The sequence below is a fragment of the Cebus imitator genome, unplaced genomic scaffold, assembly GCF_001604975.1.
Source record: "Cebus imitator isolate Cc_AM_T3 unplaced genomic scaffold, Cebus_imitator-1.0 Scaffold1003, whole genome shotgun sequence".
Lineage (NCBI taxonomy): Eukaryota > Metazoa > Chordata > Mammalia > Primates > Cebidae > Cebus > Cebus imitator.
This window is the reverse complement of record NW_016108318.1, coordinates 12,611-38,814: the sequence shown is the minus strand read 5'-3', so window position 1 is coordinate 38,814 and position 26,204 is coordinate 12,611. Positions and strand designations below refer to the sequence as shown.

Genomic DNA, 26,204 nt, shown 5'->3' with positions numbered 1-26,204 from the left:
GGACAAACACGTGAGAAACACTGAGGAAGCTCCTGTCAAGAGGCACGCTGCCCTCTGTGCCACAGGACATGCCTGCTATGGCAGAGCCACTTGCCTGTTGTATGGCTTCTGTCCAGATTCCAGAATATTTACCAAGGGCCTCAGTGTGTTGGGAATCATTCACAGTAAACCTAATACAAGCAACACTCCCAGAAAGCTTTTATGCCTAGGGTATGTGGGCAAATGTAACCTGATGAGGTGATTTGCTCAGTGTGACTTTTATTGAATTTAAAGCAAAAAGAAAGAGGACAGCAAGACAAGAGGAGGCTAGAGTTGGGGTTCTCACCCTTAGACTGGTTTTCTGGAGGAATTATTGTCTGAGAGCCTATTGAAAGAGCTTGTGTAGACATGAAAACTGGCTAAAGGGATGGACTATTATTTTTAGGCTGAAATGGTGAACACATTGACTATAAAAGACAGGTGAACAAACGTACATATTTGATGCTTCCTTGGGCAAAGACTAAGGGATTTGTAGTATTTTCCAGCTCTTTCACTTTGTAATTGTGTTACTCACCTAAACTCTAGAATGACAGCTGTAAAGACTTGTGCATGTTTCACAAGGGTGAAATGAGAATTAAATGATGTGCAAACACTCTTCACCTGGAAAGTGACATTCAAATGTTAATATTTTTACTTTATTGTTATGCCCACCTTGATTAGTGGAAGGACAGGGCTAGGGGAAATAGAGATTAAACCTCAATAAGAAATAGTACTTCAAGCCAGGTGTGGTGGCACATGCCTATAATCCCAGGTACTTGGGAGGCTGAGGCAAGAGGATCTCTTGAGCTCAGGAGTTTGAGAGCAGCCTGGGCAACATAGTGAGATCTTGTCTCAAAAGCAAAACAGAAGAAATATTAATAGTACTTTAGTTGGCCAGTGAAAATGGGAGAATGTCAATAGACATTTGAAAAAGAGGGAAGAGTTCAGCAAAGGCCCAGGGAGAGAAAAGCCAGTGGTATTAGGGACTGGCACACAACTCTAATTGTGGCAGGGAAGAAAGCAGAGTTACAAAATGCTGGGGAGCAGTAAAAGAGAAGGCTTGAAGTAAGCTGTATCAGAATGTGGTCAGCCTTGAGAGCCAGAAGCTTTGGGTGAGTAATGGACATTGTTGAAACTTTCCTAATGACGTGCTTTCATCTAAGCTCTTGGAAGATACCTAAGGCGGTGACATCTGGGAAAGGATGCATATGTATTTCCATTTCTACACACTCTTCCTGTGTGTGATTTTAGGGATACTATATTGTGAAGGGCTGTAGCCTCAATGTCCTGTAGAACAGCTGCCGAAGCCACAGTGCTCTTTCTCCCAGCTGTCATACATTACTTCAGATGCAGCTTTCTTTTAGTCTGGAGTTTATAAATGATCTGGTTTCCTTCATTCCAGGCATAGAGCTGCTTATCTCTGGGGTTGTAATGGATCATGGAGTGACTTTTCGGTCTCTTGGGGAAGAACAAGTTGGGCAAGTCGTCCTCACTGATAGTGCCCAGTGGATCATAGACACAAGTGATGCGATGAGGGCCCTGGCCTCCAGAACTGTAGACCACATAGAGAACCCCACACAAGAGGAATGAGGCTTCAGCATCCTGGCTTCTGCATGGGGTGTCCCATGAATGTTCCACTCCCAGTGTGCCCGGCTCAATCTTTGTGAGAACCAAATGGCTATGAGTGCCTGGCCCAGAGTGGATGGCCCAGAGCCCATGTTCATCCACAGCCAGGTCAATGTAAGTTGAGGGGGAGTGCTGGTAAACCAGTGCTCGGCCTACCCCTCCTGGGAGCAGCATTCGATCTTCTACAGTCCTCTTCTGCAGGTTATATTTGATTATCTCATTAGAAGTTGCTTGATTGTGAAAAAATAGAAAACCTTTATATATCACTTGGCCTGTTCCCTGCCAGGAAAGTGTTAGGATTAGCTTCCGAGGAGCTGGCTTGGTGTTATCCTCCGTGAATGCCCGTATGTTTGCAAATTCCCAAACAGTGTTGTTTCTGGATCCAATTAACAAGTACACCTTTGGAGAGTTATTGACAGCATCTTTCATCCAAGAGCCGTGTGTGTCCATCATCTTCTTCACTATTTTCAGAGACTTTATGCCCATCAGCATGTTGTCACAGCCTGGGCAAACAGGAGAAAAAGGAGAGATTACTTTATAAACATGAGCTGTCTGCTTTCTGGAAGGCTCACCATGCTTGGCAAATCTTGTTTCCTTTCAGGTCTAATACTGGTAGGGAATATTTTCAATTCTACTGTGACTTGACAGTCCTTAGAAGAATTTCTCTTGGAAAATCCTAGATCGAACATGCAACATAGGCATGCATTTTGTTTCCTTAAAAAACAGGGCATTTAAATCCCAGCAAGAAGCCAAGCCATTCTTTCACCTCTTTATTGCCACAGATTGTTTTTTCCTTAGTTTCTATAATAGTTATTGAATGTAGATCAATCACAATTCATGGTGTGACTTGATGAATGAAAGAATAAATAAATAAATGGGTCTCTGTTAAGAGACTTGCTATCCAGTTCTAAGAGTCAGCATTTTATTCACTTCAGGATATGAACAACTATTTGCTATTTCAGAGACCCTGTTCACTCTCCAGAGCACTTGGGATTGACACAGTGAGAAGGACTTAGGTGTGAAGCCACTAATTCAATTTCATTTACCAATATTTTATTGTAGTGTGTACTTAGTTTATAATGCTCCCAGAATGGTGCTAAGTATTGAGGATAAAAAAATATGATATCAACCCTAAACCTCGAGGAGATTATCATTTAGTGAAGGATTCTGGCCCTTAACATGACTACAACATTATAAGAGCTCTGTTTATTTATTCATGAATGTATGAATGCATTTAGTTAGCAGACACTGGATACCTACAAGGGGCAAGATAATGAGTGAGGTGAGGTATTATGCGCTGGGTTACAAGGATAAATTGGGCATGGTTCTTTCTTATTAGGTACAGGACTAACTAGAAGATAGGGAGTAAAGTGGAATTTTAAGAAGGCTAGAGAAGGGAAATGTCATGTGATACAGGGAAGAGTCTGCATTTGATTTGGTCCTTGAAGGATAAATGGAGTTTTATACTCAGAGGGGAGAGGAGAACCATTCCAGACACAAAACCACTTTCAGAAAAGTCCTCTAAGATTAAGTAAAGAAGTGTAGAGTTTAAACCAATACAAGCTAATGTTTGATACTGCTTCAAACTAGATATATAAAGCAAAGTACAGTTGACCTTTGAAAATGAGCTTTAACTGTGCAGATCCTGTTAAAATTTTGATTCTCTTCTGCCTCTGCCACCCTGAGACATCAATGCCAACTCCTTCTTTTCTTCTTTCTCCTCAGCCTACTCAGTGTGAAGAGGACGATGAGGATGGAGACCTTTATGATGATCCATTTCTACTTAATGAACAGTAAATATATTTTCTTTTCCTTATGGCTTTCTTAATGACATTTTCTTTTCTCTAGCTTACTTTATTTTAAGAATAAAGCCACAGTGCTCTTTCTCCCAGCTGTAATGCATTACTTCAGAGGCAACTTTCTCTTTGTCTGGGGTTTGTAAATAAGAAAGAACCAGATCACATTCCCAATATGTGTTAATCGATGTCTATGTTATCAGTCAGTCTTCTGGTCAACAGCAGGCTGTCAGTAGTTAAGTTCTGGAGGAGTTAAAAGTTACACATACATTTTCAAATGCACAGGGATCAGCACCCCTAGCAACTGTATTATTCAAGGTCGTAGACTGAAGCTGTCTCTATGCCTGGAATCTTAAGGGCCAGGTTAAGAAATTTGGATTTTATTACATAGATAGAGAAATACTGACATTTTTGATCAGGAGTGAAATAAAGGCTGTCAAGACTGATCTATAAGGTTAAGCTGGAAGTCCTGTGTGTGATAGACACTTGGGAGGTAAACCAAAATTGGGGAAATCAATTAGTAGATTATTTCTTTAATCCAAATGGGATGATAAAGGGTCTAAACCAGAAGAAAGGAGAAAAATGAAGTAAAAAGAAGGAGTTAGATTTTTCTAGCTCCTCAGTACCACTTCAGACTACTATTCTTCCCAGCTACAGCAAATACTCTTCCTTTGTAGTATTCATGCTATGTGCCTCATGTTGTCAACTCCTTCCAGTCTAAATCATTGGCAGTCTCCAGGACACTATCCTATATGCATGGAACATGTCCACCTCTTCAATTCAATGAAACTTACTTTTAAACCACGTTAGCATCCTCCTCCAGTGACTATACTCTGAATCTCCCCATTCCCCACAACTATTCCATATCTGAAATCTAAAACTCTAATATCCCACTCACTGCAATTATTCTTCCCTTCCTCACTCCTTTGCTCATGCCCTCCAGTCCTTGGCCTCTACTTTTTCCCAGGTCATCAGCCCTCTCTTGACCTCACTTTCTTTCCTATTCTGCCTAAACCACTGTAATAGCTCTCTCACCAGCATCCTCACCCATCAACCCCAGTTATGCCACAATATCCAGCCAACAAAAGTCCCTGGCCCAGGATGAGTTCAAACATCTGCCTCTGCCCTGGGGTTGAGTGTCGATGGTGAAGGAAAATCTCACAGTGGTGTATATGGGTGCCACTACACATAAGGAGTCTCCAATGTCAGCTAAGCCCTAAATACCATACTGGTCTTCATGGTTAGCCCACCATCTCCCACATAATAGCTATCTTATATCTTCCCCACCCTGCCCCAGCCAGTCCCTTCACCAACAGTAGATTAACTCCTTTGAAAAAATAAATACCATTAGACATGAACTCTTTTCACTTCCTGTCTCCTCACTTATAAACCTTTCTTCAGTCATTCCCTTATTGCTATACTCATACACATCTTAAAAGAAACTGTGTCATTTCTCCTGTCCCAGACTAGTATGTTAACTTGTACTGTGATCTCATCCTTTCTTTACTTTTTCTAGACTTCCTTGATGAATTATCCCCTCTCTGTTATCTTTAATTTCTCCTTCATTACTAGATTCTTAGCCTTAGCTTATAAGCATCTAGCCTATATTAAAACAACAATTCACCTTCAATTAGGCACCTTTTTCTAGTTGCTTCTTTATCTCTTCCCATCATTTTGTAGGCAGCTTCTCCTGCAGAATAGGCTTTATCTGTATCTACATCTTCACATCCCATTCTTATTTGAAACAGGGTCTTACTCTATCAAAGGGTTAGAGTGCAGTGGCATGATCTTGGCTCATAGCAGCCTCAACTTCCTGAGCTCAAGCAATCCCCCCACCTCCTCCTTCTGAGTAGCTGGTACTAAAGACGCATGCCACCATGGCCAGCTAATTTTGTTTGTTTGTTTGCAGAGATGAGTTCTTACTATGTTGCCCAGGCTAGTCTCGTGCTCTAGGACTTAAGCAGTCCTCCTGCGTTGGCCTCCCAAAGTGCTAGGATTACAGGTGGGAGACACCACTCCCAGCCAGTTCTGGATTTCTTGTTGGGACTCCCTTGTCAGGGCATCTGTTGTGAGGCGAGCAGTGTTATGGAAGCAGAGAGTGGTGGTCTTGGTAGGAGCATGAAGAAACTTGCAGGTCTACCCCAAATTCTGCTGAGGTTCATATTATGGTAGGAAACAGTAGTCTTAATAAGAAAGAGCATAAGAACCCTGGGCTTCCCTCATTGACTTCTGGGTATAAAGTGTTGGAATGATAGATAGAGCATTCTGAGGAGCTCCTTCAAATTCTTTGAAAGGCTTTGGTATAAGAAGCTGGATGTGGACCAGGGACCATGGCTCACACCTGTAAGCCCAGCACTTTAGGAGGCCAAGGCAGACAAATCGCTTGATCTCAGGAGTTCAACACCAACCTGGGCAACAGAGTGAGACCCCCATCTCTACAAAAAAATACAAAAATTAGCCAGGTGTGGTGGCATGCACCTGTAGTCCCAGCTACTCAGGAGGCTGAGGTAGAAGGGTCACATGAGCTCAGGAGGTGGAGGTTGCAATGAGCCAAGAACCTGCCACTGCACTTCAGCCTGAGTGAGAGAGCCAGACCCTGTCAAAAAACAAAAAACCAAAAAAACCCGGATGGGTCAGCAGGTTGTCATTTTCTTAATAAATGCTTGGGTTCTTAAAGCCCATTGAAGGTCAGCCGGAGTCAGAGGACAAGAAACAGGATAAAGGAAAAAAGATTGGACAGGAGGAAGAGAGATGTACAGTGAGATGAGTCCCAGAGGTTCAGAGGTAAGCAAGCATGTTAGCAAACTGCTTGTTATCTGCCAGCTGTGTGGGTAGCAGTCCTATCATGCTTTCCATGTGACTATCATACTTTCTCATCTCCCTGCAAGCCTCCGTCATACCCTTCTCAGTCTGGCACGGAGAGTTACTGCTTACTCTGTGAGAAAGCAGAAGCAGTCTGAGGAGAACTATACCATATCCTGCCTGGATTACTGTAGCAATCTCCTGTGTGGTGTTCATGCCACCAACCTTGCCTCCCAGTCCAAAGCAGCCAAAGGTATGCTTTTAAAATGTAAGTCACATCGTGTCCTTTGCCTGCTTGAAACCCTCCATTGGCTTCTCATTTCACTCACAGTGAAATGGACAAAGCTCAGGTCTTTACCTCCAAAGTCACCTGTAAGCTGTTTTCCCACTGCTTCTCTCTCTGTTCTCCCACTCCTTGTCTCCCTTTTCTCCCCTACCTTGTTCATTTTGTTCCACCACATGGCTTGTACAATTGTGCAATTTCTTAGATTGTACCAAACACACTCCTGCCTCGGGGACTTGGCACTTTTTGTTCCCTCTGCTTGGAAACAAATATCTGCATGGCTTCCTCCCTTGCTGCCTTTAGGCCTGTTCTCAAATGGTCCTTGATTGTTTAGACCTTTTCCCATCACCCTATAAAAAAGGCAACCCTCTTCTCCAACTCTCTGGTGACTTCTTTACCCTGGGTCATTTTTCTCCATAGTGTTTACTATCTTCTGTCTGACATATTTTACATTTGTCATTAGCATATTATTGCTTGATTCCCCTCAAAAAATGTAAATTCTATGAGGCTATAAGCTTTGTCTTATCTGTTTCATTCACTACTGTGTGCCTTGTTCCTAGAGTAGCATCTGGCACACAGTAGTTCAGTATTTTCTGAATGAATAATGAATTTTCAACAACCAAATCCACAACAAACTGCTCCTGACCCTACATTCTCTGCTGTCCTTCCTGCATTCTTTACTTTTGCAGTGGATCTCTTCCCCTTTCACCTACTCAAGAACTTATCGCCTGAAATTATCTTCCCTTTCCTACCTCAGTAGTCTGTTCCTCCCTGTTGGATCATTCAGTAAATCATCCATCCTGGAAAAACATACTAGCACGGTCCCATCTCTCTATTCTGCTTTCTATTAGAACTCCTTGAAAGAGGCATTTCCTCACTTTTGATGATCCTCTAAGCCATTCTAATCAGACTTCCATTCTCCACTGGTCTAAACTCTGCTGCCCATTTTTCAGAATCCGTTTCTCTCAAGGTCCCCAACAACCTCCATGTTGGAAAATCCAAGGGTCAGTTCTCAGGATTCATCCTGATCAACTTTGAAACAGAACTTGATTACTTGATCAGTACTTTCCCTTGAAACCCTTTCTTCCCTTGATTCTGGGGCATCCCCTTCATGTTTATCCTCCCACCTTTCTGGCTTGCTTTTTCTTGATGTCCATTGCCAGTTCTTTCTCATCTTCCTCTTTTAAATACTCTGTCCTCAGGCCTCCCCTTTTCTCTATCAACAATCACTTTCTAAGTCATCTCATTCTATCTCTGAGACCATGGAAGTTCTAAATAATGATGACTACCAACTTCGAATCTTTAGCTTCTATCTGGATATCTACTTAGTCCCAAACCCACTTATCCACCTGCTTACTCAGTGTCCCTACTTGGATACCTTCAAACTTAACCTGTCCAAAGCAGAGCTCTTACTTTTATCCTCCAAACTCTCTTTCTCCCCAGTTTTCCCATTTCAGGCAAGAACCATAAACTAATTTTCTTACCTGGAAATCCTTGATTTCTTTCCTTCTATTCTCTACCACCAGCAAATCCTGATAGTAAAACTTCCCTTTAAATTATAATGTTACATAGGGCCGGATGCAGTGGCCTATGCCTGTAATCTCAGCACTTTGGGAAGCCAAGGTGGGCAGATCACCTGAGGTCAGGGATTCGAGACCAGCCTGGCCAACACAGTGAAACCCCATCCCTACTGAAAATACAAAAAATGAGCCAGGCATGGTGGCACATGCCTGTAATCCCGTCTACTCAGGAGACTGAGGCAGGAGAATTGCTTGAACCCGGGAGGTGGAGGTTACGGTGAGCCAAGATTGTGCGATTGCACTCCAGCCTGGGTGACAGAGTAAAACTCTGTCTCAAAAACAAAAAACAAGAAACAAAAAAACCTAAACCCTTGGCCTAAGGAATCTATATAAGGTGGCCCCTACCTTTCTCTGTGACTTTACCTGCCATCTGTCTCCCCTTGCTCACTGTGTTGTGATTACATTGGTTGTCTTCGGATCCTGCCAATGTGTTTCTGCTTCGGGCTCTTGCACTTGCAATCTTCTGCCTGGAGTGCTCTTTTTCTTGATCTTCCCACAGTTAACTCCTACTTAGCCTTCAAGTCTCACTTTCAATATTATCTCTTTAAGAGGCTTCCTCTGACCATATTATGCAAATACGTCTACCCTAAAATTATCTACTGTAGCCCTTTTTTTATTTCCTTGAGATCACTTGCCATACTCTTAATTATTTCATCTGTTTTATTTGCTAGCTCATTGTCCTTCTCTCCCGCTCCTAGACTCCTTGTTTCTACTCCTTCATCTTCATGGATATTGTGTCCTAACTCAGTGAGTTGGGGGTTCATAAATATCTGTTGAATGAATTAAAAAAAATAGCCTCATTTAAGCAGATATTTTTCTAAAGTCTAAATATTACTGCACTTCCGGAGTTCTAACTGCAGGCTCATCTTAAGTAAATAATAATTTGTAAAGTACTTTAAAGCTTTTAAGATACTTTCAAATCCATTATTCCATTAAAAAATCTGACGCAAGGTTTTCATGAAGGGAATACATGGCAGAAGTGGGGGTGGGATTAACCCTAGCTGGAAAGAGTCGAGTGTCAGGAAATCAGTCCTTTTAGTGGTCATGACATCACTGGCTGCTTCCGGGGACACAGTGGCCTTGCCTGGCTCATACTGTGGTCAGAGCCAGACTTGGAGGCAAGCTGCAGAAGTCTCTCAGCCATCAGCTGCCCCCGTGTTCCCCTGCTAACATGCTTCATCAGCCTGAGGGGTTGCTTTCTTATAGCCTCTGGGTCAACATTGTCCTGGGTCAGCCTGGGGTATAGGAAGCCAAAGCCCTGCGGAATGTGGAGAAACCTGGGACAACAGGGAACCTTATGTATTGCCGGAGCAGCTAACAGAAGAACCCCCTGTCACACTGCGCTACTGGGGGCCGTAGGCTGCAGTGTAGAAGGATGAGGAATGAATGATCTGCTCTGCTTGCCAGGGCCACCCCTCCACCTGAGCCCGAGACACCTTTTCGGTTTCCCAAGCCTAACCTGTCTCATGAAGAGCCTCTGCTCTTCCCTGATTCTATGCTGATCACAGAGGATGAGTAAGATTTAAGCCTGTAAGTGACCATAGAGGACATTTATGGGGTAAGAGGGAAGGTTTATTGGCTGTGAGAAAAGCCCAAAAGCTACACCTATTAAGGAGCAAGCACAAAGTCTAGAGAAGTTAATAAATACCTGACAAATATATCTGACATACAGCATGCTTGGTACTGTGCTAGGCACTTTACATTAACTCGTATAATTCTTTTTTAAGGTTTTAAAATTTATTTTATTTTATTATTTTAGAGACAGGGTCATGCTACATTCACCAGGCTGATCTGAAACTCCTGGCCTCAACCAATTCTACTGGCCTTGGCCGCCCAAAGTGCTGGTATTACAGGTGTAAGCCACCATGCCCAGTCCTATATAATTCTTTAAAAAAAAAAAACTCTTTAAAATTTTATTTTTAATTGACAAATAATTATATATATTGATGGGGGATACTATGGTGTTTTAATATATGTTTAAAATGTAGAACACATATAATTCTTATGATAAGTTTAGGTGGTAGATATTTTAATCCCCATTTTCCAAATGAGAAAACATTAAGGCTTATATAAGCTACTTGGAAAGGTTACACAGCCAATAAAGGTGGGGATGGGGTCCTCTGAGCTCAGTCTAAGCTGGGAGGCAGTCAGTCAGGACCCCTCTAGCTAACCCCAAGGGCATGGTGGTGTGTATGTATGTGTGTGGTGGGAAAGGATGAAGACCATCTAGGTGTACAGAAGGGTGGATGAGAGCAGTTGGCCTTCTGGGATCTAGTCACAGACTATGGGCCTTTATTAGGAAGCCCCCAGCCTACCCATCCCTCTTGCCTGAAGGAAAGTCAACAGGCTTGCAGCCCATCTATGGAGGGACTGTGTCTAAGAGCAAGGCATATTAATGTCTCACCCATAAGAAAATGTTCATTTAAAATATAGCAGAAATGGTTGGGCACAGTGGCTCAAGCCTGTAATCCCAGAACTTTGGGAGGCTGAGGTGGGAGGACCCCTTGAGCCCAGGAGTTTAAGACCAATGTGGGCAACATAGTGAGATCTTGTCTCTACACAAAAATACAAAATTTAGTTGGACAGGGTGGCACACCTCTGTAGTCCCAGCTATGTGGGAGGCTGAGGTTGGGAGGATCACTTGAACCTGGGAGGTTGAGGCTGTTATGAGCTGAGAGTGCATCACTTTACTCTAGCCTGGGCAACAGAGGGAGACCCTGTCTCAAAACAACAAAACAAAACAAAGTAAATCAGTCAATAACATAAAATACAGCAGAAACCAACACAAACATGCTTCTTTCTCCCTCTACTCCTCCTTTCTAATGCAGAACACTTGGAGAAATAACAAAAGAGTCAATATATGGTTTTGGTCAGGGAAACATAGTTCTAGAAAAGAGAAATAGAATTCTGGCCACGTTCCTTCTCCTTCTCCTATTCCTTCCTTTGTAGACGAAACCTAGGACTTGGAGTCAGAGATGTGAGTGGTCTGAACTCAGCCTTTGGCTCTATGTGTCTCCCCAAAAGTCCCTTTGTCAACCCAACCTTGTTTTTCACAGGTGTAAAACAAGAGGTTTAGGTTGGATACTGTCTACATAATTTTCAGGGCTGATACCCTGTAAGTTTGATAAATTCCTTTTCTTTTGGAATTTGAGGATAATATATTTACAGTGTTCAATTAAAAGGGTATTTTAAAACTTCCTGCTGTGCTTCTCTGGAGAAGAGATAATTAGCAGGAAGAAAAGATTGAGGAAGGATGGGAAATAAATTTAAAACCTTTGGGTCCAGCCAAGATGCAAATTTTTTTAACAGAGACAATGACATGCAAGGTTTCCCTGGCAAAGCAGAGAATGAGAATCTGGGTTTCCCCCTCAGGCAGAATTGCAGAGAAGCAATTAGGATAGAATTTGGCCCAAGGCCTCACAGTAAATTCATACACAAGTATCACTTATTTGAATCTTTTAAATACTTTTCCCCTGATTTAATAGCAACACTCTCCAAATTTGGTGAGACTTATTCCTTTATGTGGGAGTCACTCAATCTGAGGTAAGGATCAGAAAGACTGGTCTGGCTGCTGTTGGAGAATGGCTTGTGGCTGGGGAAGGACAGAGGGAAACCAGGTAATGAATTTGTGAGTATAATCCAGAGGAGAGCTATCCGAATAGTGATGGATATAAGTCGTTAGAAAAGGAGCGGTCAGTTCATAATAACTGATTCAATTGAGGGAACCAGGTAATACCAAATCAGACTCAAAAATGGGGTGATAGGGTACATGAAATAGCAGCAGAGAAGGAAAAGCAGGTTGGCTTGAGAAGAGTGATGAATTCATTAAAGAGGAGAGAATTCTCTTAAAACCCTGAGTACTTGACTGCTTCCTGAAATGCTGTCATAAAACTTGACTTTTTCAACCACCTGGATTGTAATCATGTTAATAAACATTTGTCAATACCTATCAACTGATAGGTAGAATGACAGGCACTGAGATGACAAAGATGATGGCTTTCAGACTGGTAGTCAGTTATAAAATATCATGCTATTACTATAAAATTATCAGCATGGACTTATTGTTTGCCCACAGAATAAGTTTCAGATATCTCAGCACAGCATGCAGAGTGCTTAGTCAACTTCCTCTCTTGTCACTTCCTCATCACACTAGTCACTAGTCACCAAACCTGCCATGGCTTCCCACAAATTTTAGGTTTTGCTCAGACTTTTCCTTAGCTCACCTTTGCTAACTTGGAATACACCCGCTCATTATTCAAAACAAAATACTCTGCTCCTGCAGAGCTGTTGGTTGGCCATTTTTATCTGCTGAAAGCATTCTGTGCAGCCCCTTCCAGGGCACTTATGATGCTGAACTAGAATTGATTATTCGCTTTGCTCCCCTGCAAGCACTTTAGACTCTATTTATCCTTAGTACCTGGGACACAATATATATATATCCCTCACTAGTCAACTTATTGCATACTCTCCAAACTTAGAAACTAATTAGATTGAGATTATGCAGAATTTGTCAGTGTCCAAAGTTCCTATCCCAGTTCATATTGTGCCAACCTGGAAATCGCATAAATTAGCGGGTGATATTTTGCTGAGTACTTTAGTGGATGGGTAGCAGGAAAACAGGAACTGTATAAAATTCAGTGAGCCATGGGGCAATTTGGTGTTGCAGAAGGGCTGTGAACCCAGGATTAGGGCTGAAACAGGGCCTGGCACTCAATAACTGCTCTATGTGTTGGTTTTAGTGAGTCACACAGAATCCTTTATTAAATCTATATCATAGGTTTTTCTAGATTTCCACACTAAATTCAGAGTATTCCATGGCACCCAGTCCTGAACACTAACAGCTTTACTGATAATAGCAATAAATTATGAAAAAGAAAACAGACTTGACACATGGCTTTTCACATGCACTCATGTATGTTGCCCAACAACATCAAGTTGACAACTTCAGTGGAGCATGTGGAAGCTGGGAAGATGTGTGGGGTGTGAGTGAGTCCAGCCTGGTTCCACCATGGGGTCCCTACCTCTGGAGTCCAACATAGACAACTTCCTTCCAATGCCTCCTTTTAGAAGAGTCCAGGTCTCCATAACTCCTTCCCTTAGTTCATTTTCCTCTATAGTACTTATTATATTCTATTTGCATACTTATACATTTATCTGTTAACATATTTTATTGTTTAGCTTTCCTCAATAGAATGTTAGCTTTAAAAAATGAAAATAAATAAAAGCAGGGGCTTTTTCTTATCTGGTTTTTTTTTTTTTTTCACAGCTACATGTCTTATTCTGGAATAGTATCTGGTACATATTATTACAATTTCTCCATTTTAATTACAAATATAGTAAATATCAATGGTTATAACCAACCTCAACAAAACCTCTTTGGAGGCTGAATAATTTTTATGACTGTAAAGGGTTTCTGAACTTGAAAGTTTGAGAACTGTCCTAGAGCATCCAGGCTTGTCAACACTCATGTAAAGTAAAGCATGGAAATGGGTCATCCTCTGGGGAATTTATTTTTTTGAGACAGGGTCTTGCTCTGTCACTCAGGCTGGAGTGCATTGGCATGATCAAGGCTCACTGCAGCCTAGACCTCCCAGCTACATTGTAACTGGGACTACAGGCACATGTCACCATGCCTGGATAATTTTTTTTTAATGTTTTGTAGAGATGGTGTCTTGCTATATTGCCCAGGCTGCTCTGGGGAATTTCTGATCAAACAGTTTACACTTTCCACCAATTATCTAACTGCAACAACATTGTAACCATTCCAACATTATAATTATGAACTTCTCATTTTTATTTATTTCTCATTTAAAGACTGAGCTGATTTTTTTCATAGTGTTTTTTTTTTTTCCCCTGTAATATTCCCAACTGAAAGGGATGGAAATGCTCTCAATTTCTAGCTGCGGTACTGCCATTCACCTATGTACAGTTAGAAAACACAAAGTCATTTTGATGTTTCCCATGGATTCTTTCTGTGACGTACATCTCATTTCATCCTGTTCTTTTTATCCTTCCTCACCATGTGATGGGTCTAGGGTCTGCTTCCTGAACCTGAACTTTGCAGCAGCCTTCTTGCTGGTTCTTTGGTGACACCTCCTCAAAATTGTTAATCACACCAATGCCTGACTCACTGCTTTCATGTAAACATTTGCATATTTTAAAATCAGTGTTGATTGCTGCCTGTTTTCAGAAGCACTGAGATGAAAACCCTTATAAAGGTGTAACCAGAGGTCATAGTAGAGGGGTGAGCTTCAGAGCCAGACTCAGAACAGCAAAGTCTTAAAGTGACCAGGCTAAGTTCTAGGGACCTTTTGTGCTTCTGCTTTCTCTCTTAGACATCTGCCTTGATCATGATGCCAGTCCAGGTTAGCCTCCTGCAGGAGCAGAGGCCACACAGAAGACAGCTCAATCACCCTAGCTGAGGCCATCCTCACCCAGCTGTTCCTAGGCAACGTGCCACTGACTGCAGGTGCACATGTGAACTACCCAGTCACCCTGTGGGCTCCTGAGAAATGATAAACGATTGTTGTTTGAACCTGCTAAGTTTTGGTATGGTTTGCTATGTAGCATTATTGTGGCAACAGATAACTGATAGAGGGTGGGGTGGAGATGTGAGTAGACATGGAGGCAGAGATGGATCTAGTGTGTCTGGGGTAGTGCGTACTCCTGTATGTGGCAGGAATGTGGGGAGAGGAGATGGGCTGTATGGAGCTCTCTAAGCCAAGGTTCTTCATCTGAAAAGGAGCTGTAATAGTATTAACCTAGTAGAGTTGTCATGGGCATCAGACAAGACGTCAGATGTAAGGGCTGAATGCTATCTCTGGCAAATGGTTCCTTCCACTTTCAAATAAACAATTCTTTCAGGTCAGAAAAGATTGATCTCCTACTGTGTTCCAGGCACAATGATAGACTTGGGGGAACACAGCATAAATGACAGAGGCATACATGAAGTATATTTTACATTTTCAGAATAGCAGGAGAGCTGGACAGAGCGCTAGGCAGATAGGGATAGGTAGCAGTGGCACGAGAGGCTGAGGGAGGTTCAAAGTTGCCGTGTTCAATTGTTGGCTTCTTATCCACTTTTATGATAAAAGTAACCACAACACATATAGTGGACACCATATTCATAGTTTTTATTTAATTTGCAAGTATTACTTTCATACTTAAACCAAAGAAAGCTAGGTTGGGCTGGGGTCAGGTTGTAAAGGACTTTCTTTATATGTTATTTTTTGGGGGGTTGCTTTTCCCTGTGGGTTTCGGTTGCCATTGAAGGGGATAAAGCAGCGATATGGTAACTCTAGCAAGATTACTCTGTGGCAATATAGGATAAAGCACTGAAACAGGGAGGAATGGGAGGCGGGAAGGTCAGCAGGGAGGCTTTCATAGGAATCAAGATTAGAGATGGTGAGAGAGCAGTATAGGTGGAAAGAGTATACTTGAGAGAGATTCACAAGGAAGAATCCACTGGATATGGTGACCAGTCAGACGAGGGCCAAAGGGAAGACTTCTAGTCCAAGAAAGTATTTGTGCGACTCTTCTGTTAACTGAGCAAAAAGTGGAGAAAGCACTGGAGTTTTACTGTTTAAAAGTCAGTGATGAAATGACAGCATAAATGACAGAGGCATACATGAAGTATATTTTACATTTTCAGAATAGCAGGAGAGCTGGACAGAGGGAACTAAAAAACTAAAAAACAAGAGGGTGGGGAAAGAAAATTGGACCTTTTTGGCCAGAGTTTAAAAGAATGATCTAAAAGCAGTTTGTTTGTACATAAGAATCATCATCAAATAGTGACTAGAAAAACTAACTTGGCTTTTATACTGTGACCCATGACGAGATAAGAAACAGCTAGAACTTCTGAACCCAGGCACTTACTCTCACAACAGAAGGCTCCTACCTCATGTGCCTCCCTGCCAGTCCTGGAGATGGCTTCACTGGGTTCAGCCTCTCTCTTCTGTGTCCCATCAGCCTCCCTTACTGCCATTCTGCTCTGCACCTTGTAGCCAGAATGAACCTCCTCTGAGCCCCAACACTCCCATGCTTATCACTACTCTGAAGACAGCACAATGGGAGAGGTTACTGTGTTCAGGAACCAGCTGTCTGGGTCGAATTGCAGCTCTGCCATTATTAGTTTTGTGACCTTGGACAAATGACTTATCCTTTAGTGTCCTTGTTTCCTCATCTATAAAACAAGAGATAATATACAATACCTATCTCACAGGGTTATCATGAGTATTGCATGATATAGCCCAGTGAAATATATAAAATGCTTATGGATTATGTGGTACATAATATGCATTCAGTAACATTAATTGCTGTTGTTCACATTATTCTGATTCCCTACAGCTTGCAAGTGTGAACTAGTTTAGCTCAGAGGAGCTTAGCTCATCTCTGCTCCTTTCATCACCTCTCTACAACTTCCTCCTTCACCTGAGCTCTATTGAACAACTTGTTCCACAAACACAGTGAGCCCAATTATGCCTTTGTGCTGCCGCATGCTGTTTCACTTTCTTGAACTGCCCTTTACTTGATCCTCCACTTAATTAGCTCTTTTCCATGATTAAAATTCAGCTTGAGGGCTACTTTCCAGATTCCACAATCCCCCCATCTACATGGCAACCTGACCATATCTACTTAATGCCTGCCCCCTGTGCTTTTGCGACACCCTATGACTCCCTCCATCAGAGCCATCATCACTCAGGATTTGTCTAGACAGCTTCTCCGCTTGGCTGTAAGCTTTTTGAGGACAAGAATGTTATTCTATCCCACATTCCATCTCTAATGCCTGGCACAATGCCAACATAGTTCTAGAATTCAGTTGGGCATTTGTTAAATAAACAAAGGAGTTATTGCAAGAATGAGTGGATGTTGAGAGCACCCGGAGCCACAAGCTAACCCTCTGTGAGAATCTGTAGTGATGGGGCTGGAGGTGTCCTCATAGACCACAGGCCTTTCAGATGGATAAACAAAAGAAGTGCTGTGTACACAGGCCTTTCTGAACCTGGCACAGAGACCCATGCGCATGGCCTTTCCAAGCGAAAGCACAGGATAAGCTGTACTGTATATACACCTCTAATGTTGCTGCCGCCATGAATGCAGAAACAGCTGGGTGCACACAGGCACATGCACGCACATGTGCACGCACACACACACACACACACACACACACACACGGACCTCTACTTACACCTGCATTTATACTTTCAATCCCTTCTTTTGTGGTAAACACATCTGTACCAATAGTTATACTTCTTTTAATATTTTGTTCCATTCATCACAAACTAATGGACCTTGAGAGTTGGCTAACAGATACATTTTATTTGGTTAATAGTGGGGATTTTTGTTTAGTTGTCTTGCTTTTAATGTTTTTGAATATGGGTCATGCACACTTATAAAACCTAGACAGATCCCAGAGGCTTTAAATATGCTGCAACAGGCTTTGTTCTTTGAAACGTGACCTAACAAAAGATGTGAGTTATTTCATTCAGCAGGGTGAAGGTTACTTGAGGTAACTTGCATGCACCCTTGCAATAAAAGGAACTGGACGACAACAGGAAATAAAATAAAATCTGCTTTAATGGCTTGTTTTGACTTCCTTGAGAATTTTTCTTCACAGGCTATTTATGAGTTAAAAAGAGGTTAATACTGGTATCCACACAAGAATGTGGCCTGTGGAATCTTCCAAAGAGTATCATTTGGATAAATTCTTGTTGTCTGAGGCAATGATTCTTTACCATAAATTATCAAATGCAATACAAAATTATATTTTAGTAATAATAGCTGTAGTTCTAAAGACTTGGAATAATTTTAAAATATAAGTTAGATTATATTCTAATAGTGTTCACTCCTTTGTATTCTAAATTGTGTATGTGTGTAAATATGAGGGGAGAGAGGAAAGGAGAGTGGAAGAGTGAGACAGACGGAGTTAAAATACTTAGATTTTACTTACCCCCAAAACATCGCTGAGGTTGAAGCCTCATGTGGACATCATTTGGGGATAATCTCTAAATAAAGACTGAAGATTTGAGAATAGCTCTATAGGGAATGGCTTAATTATAGAGCAATTTTATCTTATTATTCTCAATACTTGGTCTTTAATAGCTGCCTGAATAACATTCCTAAAATAAGTGAGAAGCACTGAGATCAGTATTATAATTTTCTGGAGGTCTCCTGAGATACAAGGTTAAATTTTCCAAGGAAGTTGCGTCATCTATTCTGCCGGCATTTATAACTCTCTAAGACAATGCGTACCTATGAATGAAACACTCTGATCTGATCTCTGGTGATGCTTTCCTAGCCCATAATCCCATGGTGTTTGCACACAGAAGGGTGCTAACTTGAGACTTTAGGACTTAGTGGAAGGTCTGTAACTGGCACAGTCTCTATAGGCCAAGGTTAGAAGACAGGAAGATCAGAGTCTTCCAGGAAGAAGGCAGGTACAGGTAATTAGTAGCACCAGCTGAGCCAATCAGACTGAGGCACTGTGATAGGCAGAATTCTTAAACAGTCGCCAGGATTTCTACCCTCTGGAGTACATGCCCTGTGTAATTCCCTTCCCTTGAGTGTGAGCAGGACCTGTGTGTATGACAGGACAGCACTCTGGGTGATTGCATTACATTGTCACACAAAGGTGAAGTAATTTTCCATATACAAATAAGGTCCCAATCATTTGACTTTGAAGTTATCAATAGGAAATTATGGGTGGGCTGACTGAATCAGATAAAAACCCTTAAAAGAGGGACTAGGTGCCTCCTAAAGAAAAGCACTCTCCATCTACTTGAAGGAGCAATAGCTGTGCCATGCACTGCCTATGGCAAAGAGAGGTTCTAAAAGCTGAGGGTCCCAGCCCTGCAACTACCAGCAGAGGACCCAGCTAAGCCATGCATGGACTCCTGACCCACAGAACCTCTGAGATAGTAAGTGTGTATTGTTTTAAGATGCTAAATCTATGGTAATTTGTTGTACGGCATGAGAACTGATATAGGCATAGTTACTAACAGAAATGGCAAAAAAAAAAAAAAAAAGACAGGAGTGTACGTAATATGTACAATACAAAACAGTGTGTAACAGGAGAATAAATTGGTATTCCGAAGCCTACTCCTAGATAGAGAACCTCTAAAAATAGTAAGTCAGGGGGGCACTAATCACACAGTTGTGATTGTTTCCAAGTTTGTCTTTCCCTAAACTAAGCTCTGCAGGGGTCTCTGCCATCATTATTTCTTCTGTAAACAATTTCTATGGCCTCCTCCATGGGAGGACATGACCTAGGTTCTGTGAATGCAGAAATGAAGATGTCAGTATTTGTGGAATGACTGATGAGTCAAATACATACATACTTGTGTGGTTGGGTATGTGAGATGCTCCCTGGGAGGACTCAATGAAGTGCTCCAGGAGCACTATAGGCCAATCTGCCTGGCAGCCCTCCCTCACTTCTATCCTCTCCCTCATAGGTCTTCACAAATAATTTACAGCATTTTTGCATCATAAAGGATTTCTAGGAAAAAAATATTAATCATATATAATACATTTTAATATATAAATTAATATACACACATACATAAATATATGTATATTTAAACTGCATTTAGGTAAGTTATGGTAGAATGAGCTGGAGATCAACTTGGATCACTTTGTAAAGGACCTTTCCTATGTAAAAAAAAAAAAAAGGCTAGGAGATTTGAATGGATTTTTTTGTTGTTGGTAATTGATGGTGAACAACAAAAATACGTTCTACACAGAGGCGAATTGTGATCTGTTTTGTGTTGTGGGAAGGTCTCATGACAGCAGGCAGACTGTGAGAGGCAAGAAAAGCAGTAAGGAAGGTAGAGCAGGATGCAGACGTGTCCCACGCACTCCTCCATCCCTCCTGTACAGCACAGGGCCCATCCAGTAGTGGGAGGCAACAAGTATTGGCTGATTTACAAACCAACACAGCATCAGATGTGAGCTCCAGAGATAACAGACATGGATGCAGCAATCTCTGAGAGTTCAGAAATGAGTTTTCATTTACCACAGAGTTAGGAGAGGGGATATTTCAGGACTACAGGGTCTGAGGGGCAGAGGATGGGGATTGAAAAAGCAAGTCCAGTCTCAGGACCTCTACTGAGCTCTACCTGGAATGGGAAGGAGTAATCTCAAGGCCTGGTGGGCTGAGAGTGTTCAGGGACCAGGAACAGCTCAGGGATCCAATTAAGCACTGCTATTCAGACTTAGGGTCCTGCCTGACCCCCCACTTTGAAAATTCAGACACATCGTAGCCCAGGCCACATTAGCACACTGTCCTCCCTGTCAACTTTTTAGGAAGCCCCTGTTCATCCTCTGTTTTTCCTTCCTTCACACTCTGTGCTTATCCCCAGCTTCTCCCTCTTCCAGGATGATTCATCTCAGAACAATGTCAGGCCCATAAAGGATTGCTCACTTGACCCATTGCTTCATAGTATAGGCAAGGCACCCTCCTCTCTTTCTTCTGACTCAGGCATAAGATGTCTTCTTTTTTTCCAAAGCATAACTAACCCCTCTGCCTGTGTTGACAATCCCTATATCCACTCATTCATTTGTTTTAATTACTCACTGAAAACTATTTGTTGAATGCAGACACCATTCTAGGCACTGGAGACACAGCACTGAACATGAAACTGGGGTTCCAAGCTCTCAAAGAGCTGACATTACAGATAGGGAAGTAGGAAATAAGCAGTGAGCCAATAAATGAACTAAAAGTTTTCAGAGTTATAAGTACTCTGAAAAAAAATAGTAGAGTAATAAGTTTCCCAAACTCCTTTTGAGTTTTCCATCTCCACATATTTCATACCAACCATTCAATGACCTAAGCCCAAAACTTGGAACACATCCTGAACTCATCTCTCTCACTCATCCTTTACTTTTAATTAGCAATCCCAAAGCCATGTAGATTCTAACTCTCAATGGTTCTCAAATCCACCTGTTCTCTGTCCCGTGATACTTAATGGCAACACTGTCACTTTTCGCCCAAGTTATTGCAGCATTCCCTGACTGGCCTCCTCTCTCTAGTCTTACCCTCTTCCTTTGTATCATGCTCTTGTTAAAAACTGCTCAATGGTTCTCTATAGTTTCTCCAGTGAGCGTCACCTTCCTTCATTTAGCATGCAAGGTCTCTCATTATCTGGGTCCTTCAACCTAGTTTCCCTACTGTCACCTCTCTAAAAAGCTTTCACTCAGCCATATTTGCGGGCATACCTGTTAAGGTTTACAGTACCCTCATGCCTTTGGTATATTTTGCTCTGACTTGAAGTACCCTGTGTTCATTCTTTTTTAACTTCTTTGTTCAAAACTCAGACCAAATGTCACCTTATTTAGGAAGACCCTTTTCCTTATAGTGATGATGAAGTTATTAGAAGGATTACATTGAGAAGATAAGTGAAACTTTTAGCACAACGATGACACTCAGCTTATATATCATTTCCCTGGTGGAGTTTCTTGTATTAGTACAGACATAATTAGCATGTAAATAAAGTCTTCCTATTTGCAATGAAAACATTTCAGAATACAAACCCTGAGGTGGGAGACTTGTCTCCCTCATTGTTTTAATGAAATAGATTCATGCACAGAAAATTTTTCTTGTCATTTGTGCGTTTATTGCCTGATACTGTTTATTATAATTTGAGCTGCTACACATTATTCTTAATGGCCTGGAAGTGATTCTGATGGATCACAAGATTAGACCACATCGCATGCATATCACCATCTCAGACAGCACACACAATAGTAATTCACTGCAGTTCCCAGCCCTGAAGGTTGGCTGCTGCCATTTCCAATTTAAGACTGTCTCTTGGTACATTTGCAGGTGCTCTCTATACCCTGAGTACTGGATGTAGAATCCACCAAACTGCCACTTTCCCTGAAAGAATCTGGGACCACACACCTCCACCAAACCAAGATTTATCAGGAGGTGGTCTCCTTGGTCTAACCTTTAGCACTATAGCCTTGACCTTCTATGGAGTCTTTAGGTGCTCCATGTGAAAGAAAGAGTGGCTTTCCGAGAATGGATTTCCCTTTGGACACCTGTTCTCTGTACAGCTTTCTCTCTCAGCAACACACACAAAAGCACACACCTCCAGTTCTTACTCTCATTATTCTATGATGCTCCCTAACTGCTCTGAGTCTGTATGTTTCTGAGCATGATAGTCCCTAGCAGGGCTAGGAAAAGATGCAGTTTTCTTACTTGCATTCAGCAGAGTCCGGATCTTTCTCTCTTCTTCAGCTTCTTGAAGCAACTTTTCTGCCAGTGTCTTGTCCTCTGATTCTATGCACTCGTCAGCCTCTCGAAGGTATTGTATGTAGTCAATCTCCCGTTGGGCACGTTCAACTCTCAGTGCCAAGTTACTCACTGCACTCTTGTACTCGTTTGTGTGAGTCTGACATCTTCCCAGCATGACAGATATATTTTTTGAGAACTCTTGGAATTCTTGAATGTATGCCCTCGTTGCTTGGGTACATTTTTCCAGCCCTTGCTTCAGTCAGAAAATAAATTTGCAAATTATTGCTTGTTATTTAAATTATCCAAATAATATAAATAGCTATCATTCACAGAAAAAGATTAGAAAATTACAAATAATTAAATGGGAAAAATTGAAGTCACCCGTAATTACTAAATTCAAAGGTACTATTGATGCTTTAGTATATCAGTTTTTAAAAGTTTTCCCAGGCATTTAGTCATACATATATAAACATATGTTTTAAAATGTGATTTTAGTATACATATGTTTTGTATCTTTTTCACTTGCAGATACATTGTGAACTTACTTTGATACCAATTAATGTATACCTATACCGTAGTTTTAATGAGAGCATTCCATTGAAATGATATCCCATTACTTATTCTGTTACTCTTTTTGATGTACATTTACATAGTTTTTAATTTTTTGTCATTCAAATGATGCTGAGAAGAAAAAAAAAAACTTTGTATTTACATCTTCATCAGATTATTTTAAGGTAGATTTCCAGAAGATTTGTCCCTAGCACTTGGCACAGGACAAAGCACATAATAATATTCAATAAATATTTGTTGAACAAAAGAATAAACGAATGGGAATGGGATTGCTTGGTCAAAGACAATGTCTACTTAAAGCTAATTTGGCATAGTTTGTCAAAATGCTGTCCACAAATATAAAAATGTATACTCCAAACAGCAATATGTAAGACTGTTCATTTTGAAGGGAGAAAGATGGAGAAAGAGAGACACAAAATAATTGTCTAAACCCCTACCCTCTTTTTTCCTACTCCTCCGGGACTGGCTTCTCAGGCTGGGAATGCTATCACTCTGTGGTTGAGTGTCTGCGCTGGCCAACAGTGACTGCTACCTGCAACCTGGCTTCACCTCAGGTCAGGACTGTGGTGGGAATATCTACACAGATCATATCCTTGTCTTTTTCAAATCCACGTTCATAGCCATGAAGGGATTAGTCTGTACTTTATACCCTTGACAAGCTCTTAAAGTATTGAAAGATAATTTGCAGGGATTTGGCTGGCTTTACTGCCAGGGCAAGTCAGTGCTAAATGCAGAGAGATCCTGGTTGAGCAACATTTTGGCACTTCTAAGGAGGTGAGGCTCAGGAGGGAGCACGTGAAGAAGCACGAGAGGCCACTGGCCTGGGAACACTTCATCCACTGCCCCCAGGCCTCAGCCTGTTGGCTGGACACCCTTAGGAAATGTGTTTGGCCTGCTGTGTCGAATTACGTTACTCTGGCTGTAACTAGAAGAACAAATAATTTGGACATGAAGATTTTTCAGGAAAATGTAGAAAATAGTTATTAGCAATAAGGGTTTCTTTGAAAGAAGATAAATTATTTATCAATTTAGCTTGTACAAAAGCAAGTCATTAAGTATGAAGATTCAAAGCCAGGGTGTGGCAAAGGCTAGGGTGGAGGGTTACAGTTGTCTCTGGGAGCCTGTTGAGGCTGCCAAAATGTCCGGTTTTGCACATTTTAATGAGGTGGTAGCCCAAATGCTTTCTTGCTGTTTAATATTGCTGAGATCTGCTCACTTCTAAATCAAAATCCAGTTCAGCAAATGAAACTAAGACTTAGCTTCTCAATACACTGATATCATGACATTTTACAGTGACCTAATGGTTTATCATAAAAGACAAAAAGAAAAGCTGAAATCCACCATCAGCCTGAAACACTAAACATGAAGAAAAATTGACCAACATTTTTAAGTTTCATATTTTAAAAATGAACTATGGTGAATAATAACATTTTAGGTATATACCATTATGCCAGACAGTATTTCAGCTATGGATTAAATCTTCAGAATAAACTTACAACATAATTCTACTATTATCCCCATTTTACAGATAAGACAAACTGCCAAATCAGAGCACAAAGTGCAGCTGTGCTCAAGGTCTGAGAGTGGCACACTGGACTCTGGATTTGGGCTCTCAACTGCTAGACTACGAGCATTTTAAAGTATAACTTTGGCAATGTGTTTGTCATTTGCTATCTGGGAAAAAGACATCCCAGTAGATAGAGAAGCATGGGTAAAATAAAGTGACTTCTGGGAGGCCTGGTCCTTGTCCAAGGGGTACAGATGCCACCTACCTCCAAGACTTGAAAGCGCTGGTAGATGTAATGCACCATGGCTGGGTCCTGGGCACACTGCGGCGGGGGCAGAAAAGCTTCGAGGAACAGAACCAGCAACGCAGAAGCTCCCCGAAGGGCCACCATCATCCTGCAAAACACCAAGCAGGGCAAGCTCTTACACGGTGGCTCTTCTCAAAGAAGTCTTGAGGGTTCCGGTGGTGGTCTCCTGCTTTCTCTCTGCTGCTGTGACAAATCCTCTAAAAACAGCGTTTTGCACAGCAGACAGCAAAGTCCGCTTGTTATTCCACCCGATACATGTACTTAGTTTGCCAGCTGGTGATCAAGTCCAGCTGTTGGTAAGTTGGTCCCTGAGGCCTTGCAGACTGACTTGTGGCAGAGAGCTCCCTGGGTCCAGCATCTGTTGCCCTCACTCTTGACACATGGGGACCCTCCCCAGGCTAGTGATTGCACGCTGCTTCCAGGTTTAACTGTGTGTGCGCTGGGCTGGGGGTGAAGATGGCTTCCCTGCCATTCCCTTCCTCTAGCTATTTCCTTTTTATTTTTGCTTTCCTCCTCCCTAGGGGATTCTGCAGTCCAATCACAGGACTTCCCCAACACAAACCACCCCCAACTTTTCAAAGTTGGAATCTCAGTTTAGTTTCTGGCGAAATTTCCCAGGATCCTTTTCCCAGAAGCCCTATTGGGAGACCCCACCCCTCATCCAGACTCCCTTTGCATTCCTGCAGCTCTTAAAGGCACAGCCAGGAAAAATAAACATGGATCTACCACTATCTCTGAACAGCCAGTGCACAGGGCTGCATCACCACTTGGGCAGAAAGGTACAATGGGCTACAGGCCTGGCCACCCAGGCTGACAGCTGAAAGATCTCAGGATGGAGCTGAGAAGAAATTGATGAAGAGGAACAACAACAGTCATTGATACAGTGATGCTTCCAGAGTCAAGCATCAAAAAGTGAAATTCCTTTGTAAGGAAGTCCTTGAGTTTTCTCAATCACTAGAGGCAGAACTCCCTTCATGTAGCTGCAGGCCAGAAATATGTAGGACTAAACTGCAGGCCCTGGTCCAATTGAAGGTAAATTATATCCCTAGAACAAGGTGGTAAAATATTTGAATTTGTCTTTGCCGTCCAAGCCTCTTCTTATCTCAACCTGCCTTTCCAAGGGTAAGGCCAGGGCTCCTTGTGGTTCTTTCCCAATCACTTGCCAAAGTGAGAAAGATTGAGGCATCTATGGGATGTGAAAAGAATGCTATCCAGGAGTCAGAAGGCCTATGTTTCCATTTGGTCCTCACAAGAGACACTAATAGATACCTTTATCAAAGCATCTCATGTACCCCATAAATATAAACACTTATTATGTATCCACAAAAATTTTTAAAACGAAAGACACTAGTATAAACCGAGAATTTTCACTGGTGGTCCTTAAACTTCCTTATCTTCAGTAATATTTCTCCCCACCCTTCTTCCATATGACCACAGCTCCTAACTATTCCTCCTCTCCCTCTTGGTAAACTCTCAAACAGT

The 26,204-nt window shown here is 41.8% G+C and overlaps 1 protein-coding gene across 1 annotated transcript; it reads right to left on the bottom strand.

Moving 5' to 3' along the window:
- Window positions 1-202: 202 nt before the first annotated feature.
- OLFML1 (olfactomedin like 1) lies at window positions 203-25,313 on the bottom strand. Its single transcript, XM_017521247.1, has 3 exons — window positions 24,681-25,313; window positions 22,303-22,591; window positions 203-2,147 (listed from the first exon to the last, which is right to left on the bottom strand). The coding sequence occupies exons 1-3, from the start codon at window positions 24,807-24,809 to the stop codon at window positions 1,357-1,359; spliced, it is 1,209 nt and encodes a 402-aa protein (XP_017376736.1). The 5' UTR covers window positions 24,810-25,313; the 3' UTR covers window positions 203-1,356.
- Between the last annotated feature and the right edge of the window lie 891 nt (window positions 25,314-26,204).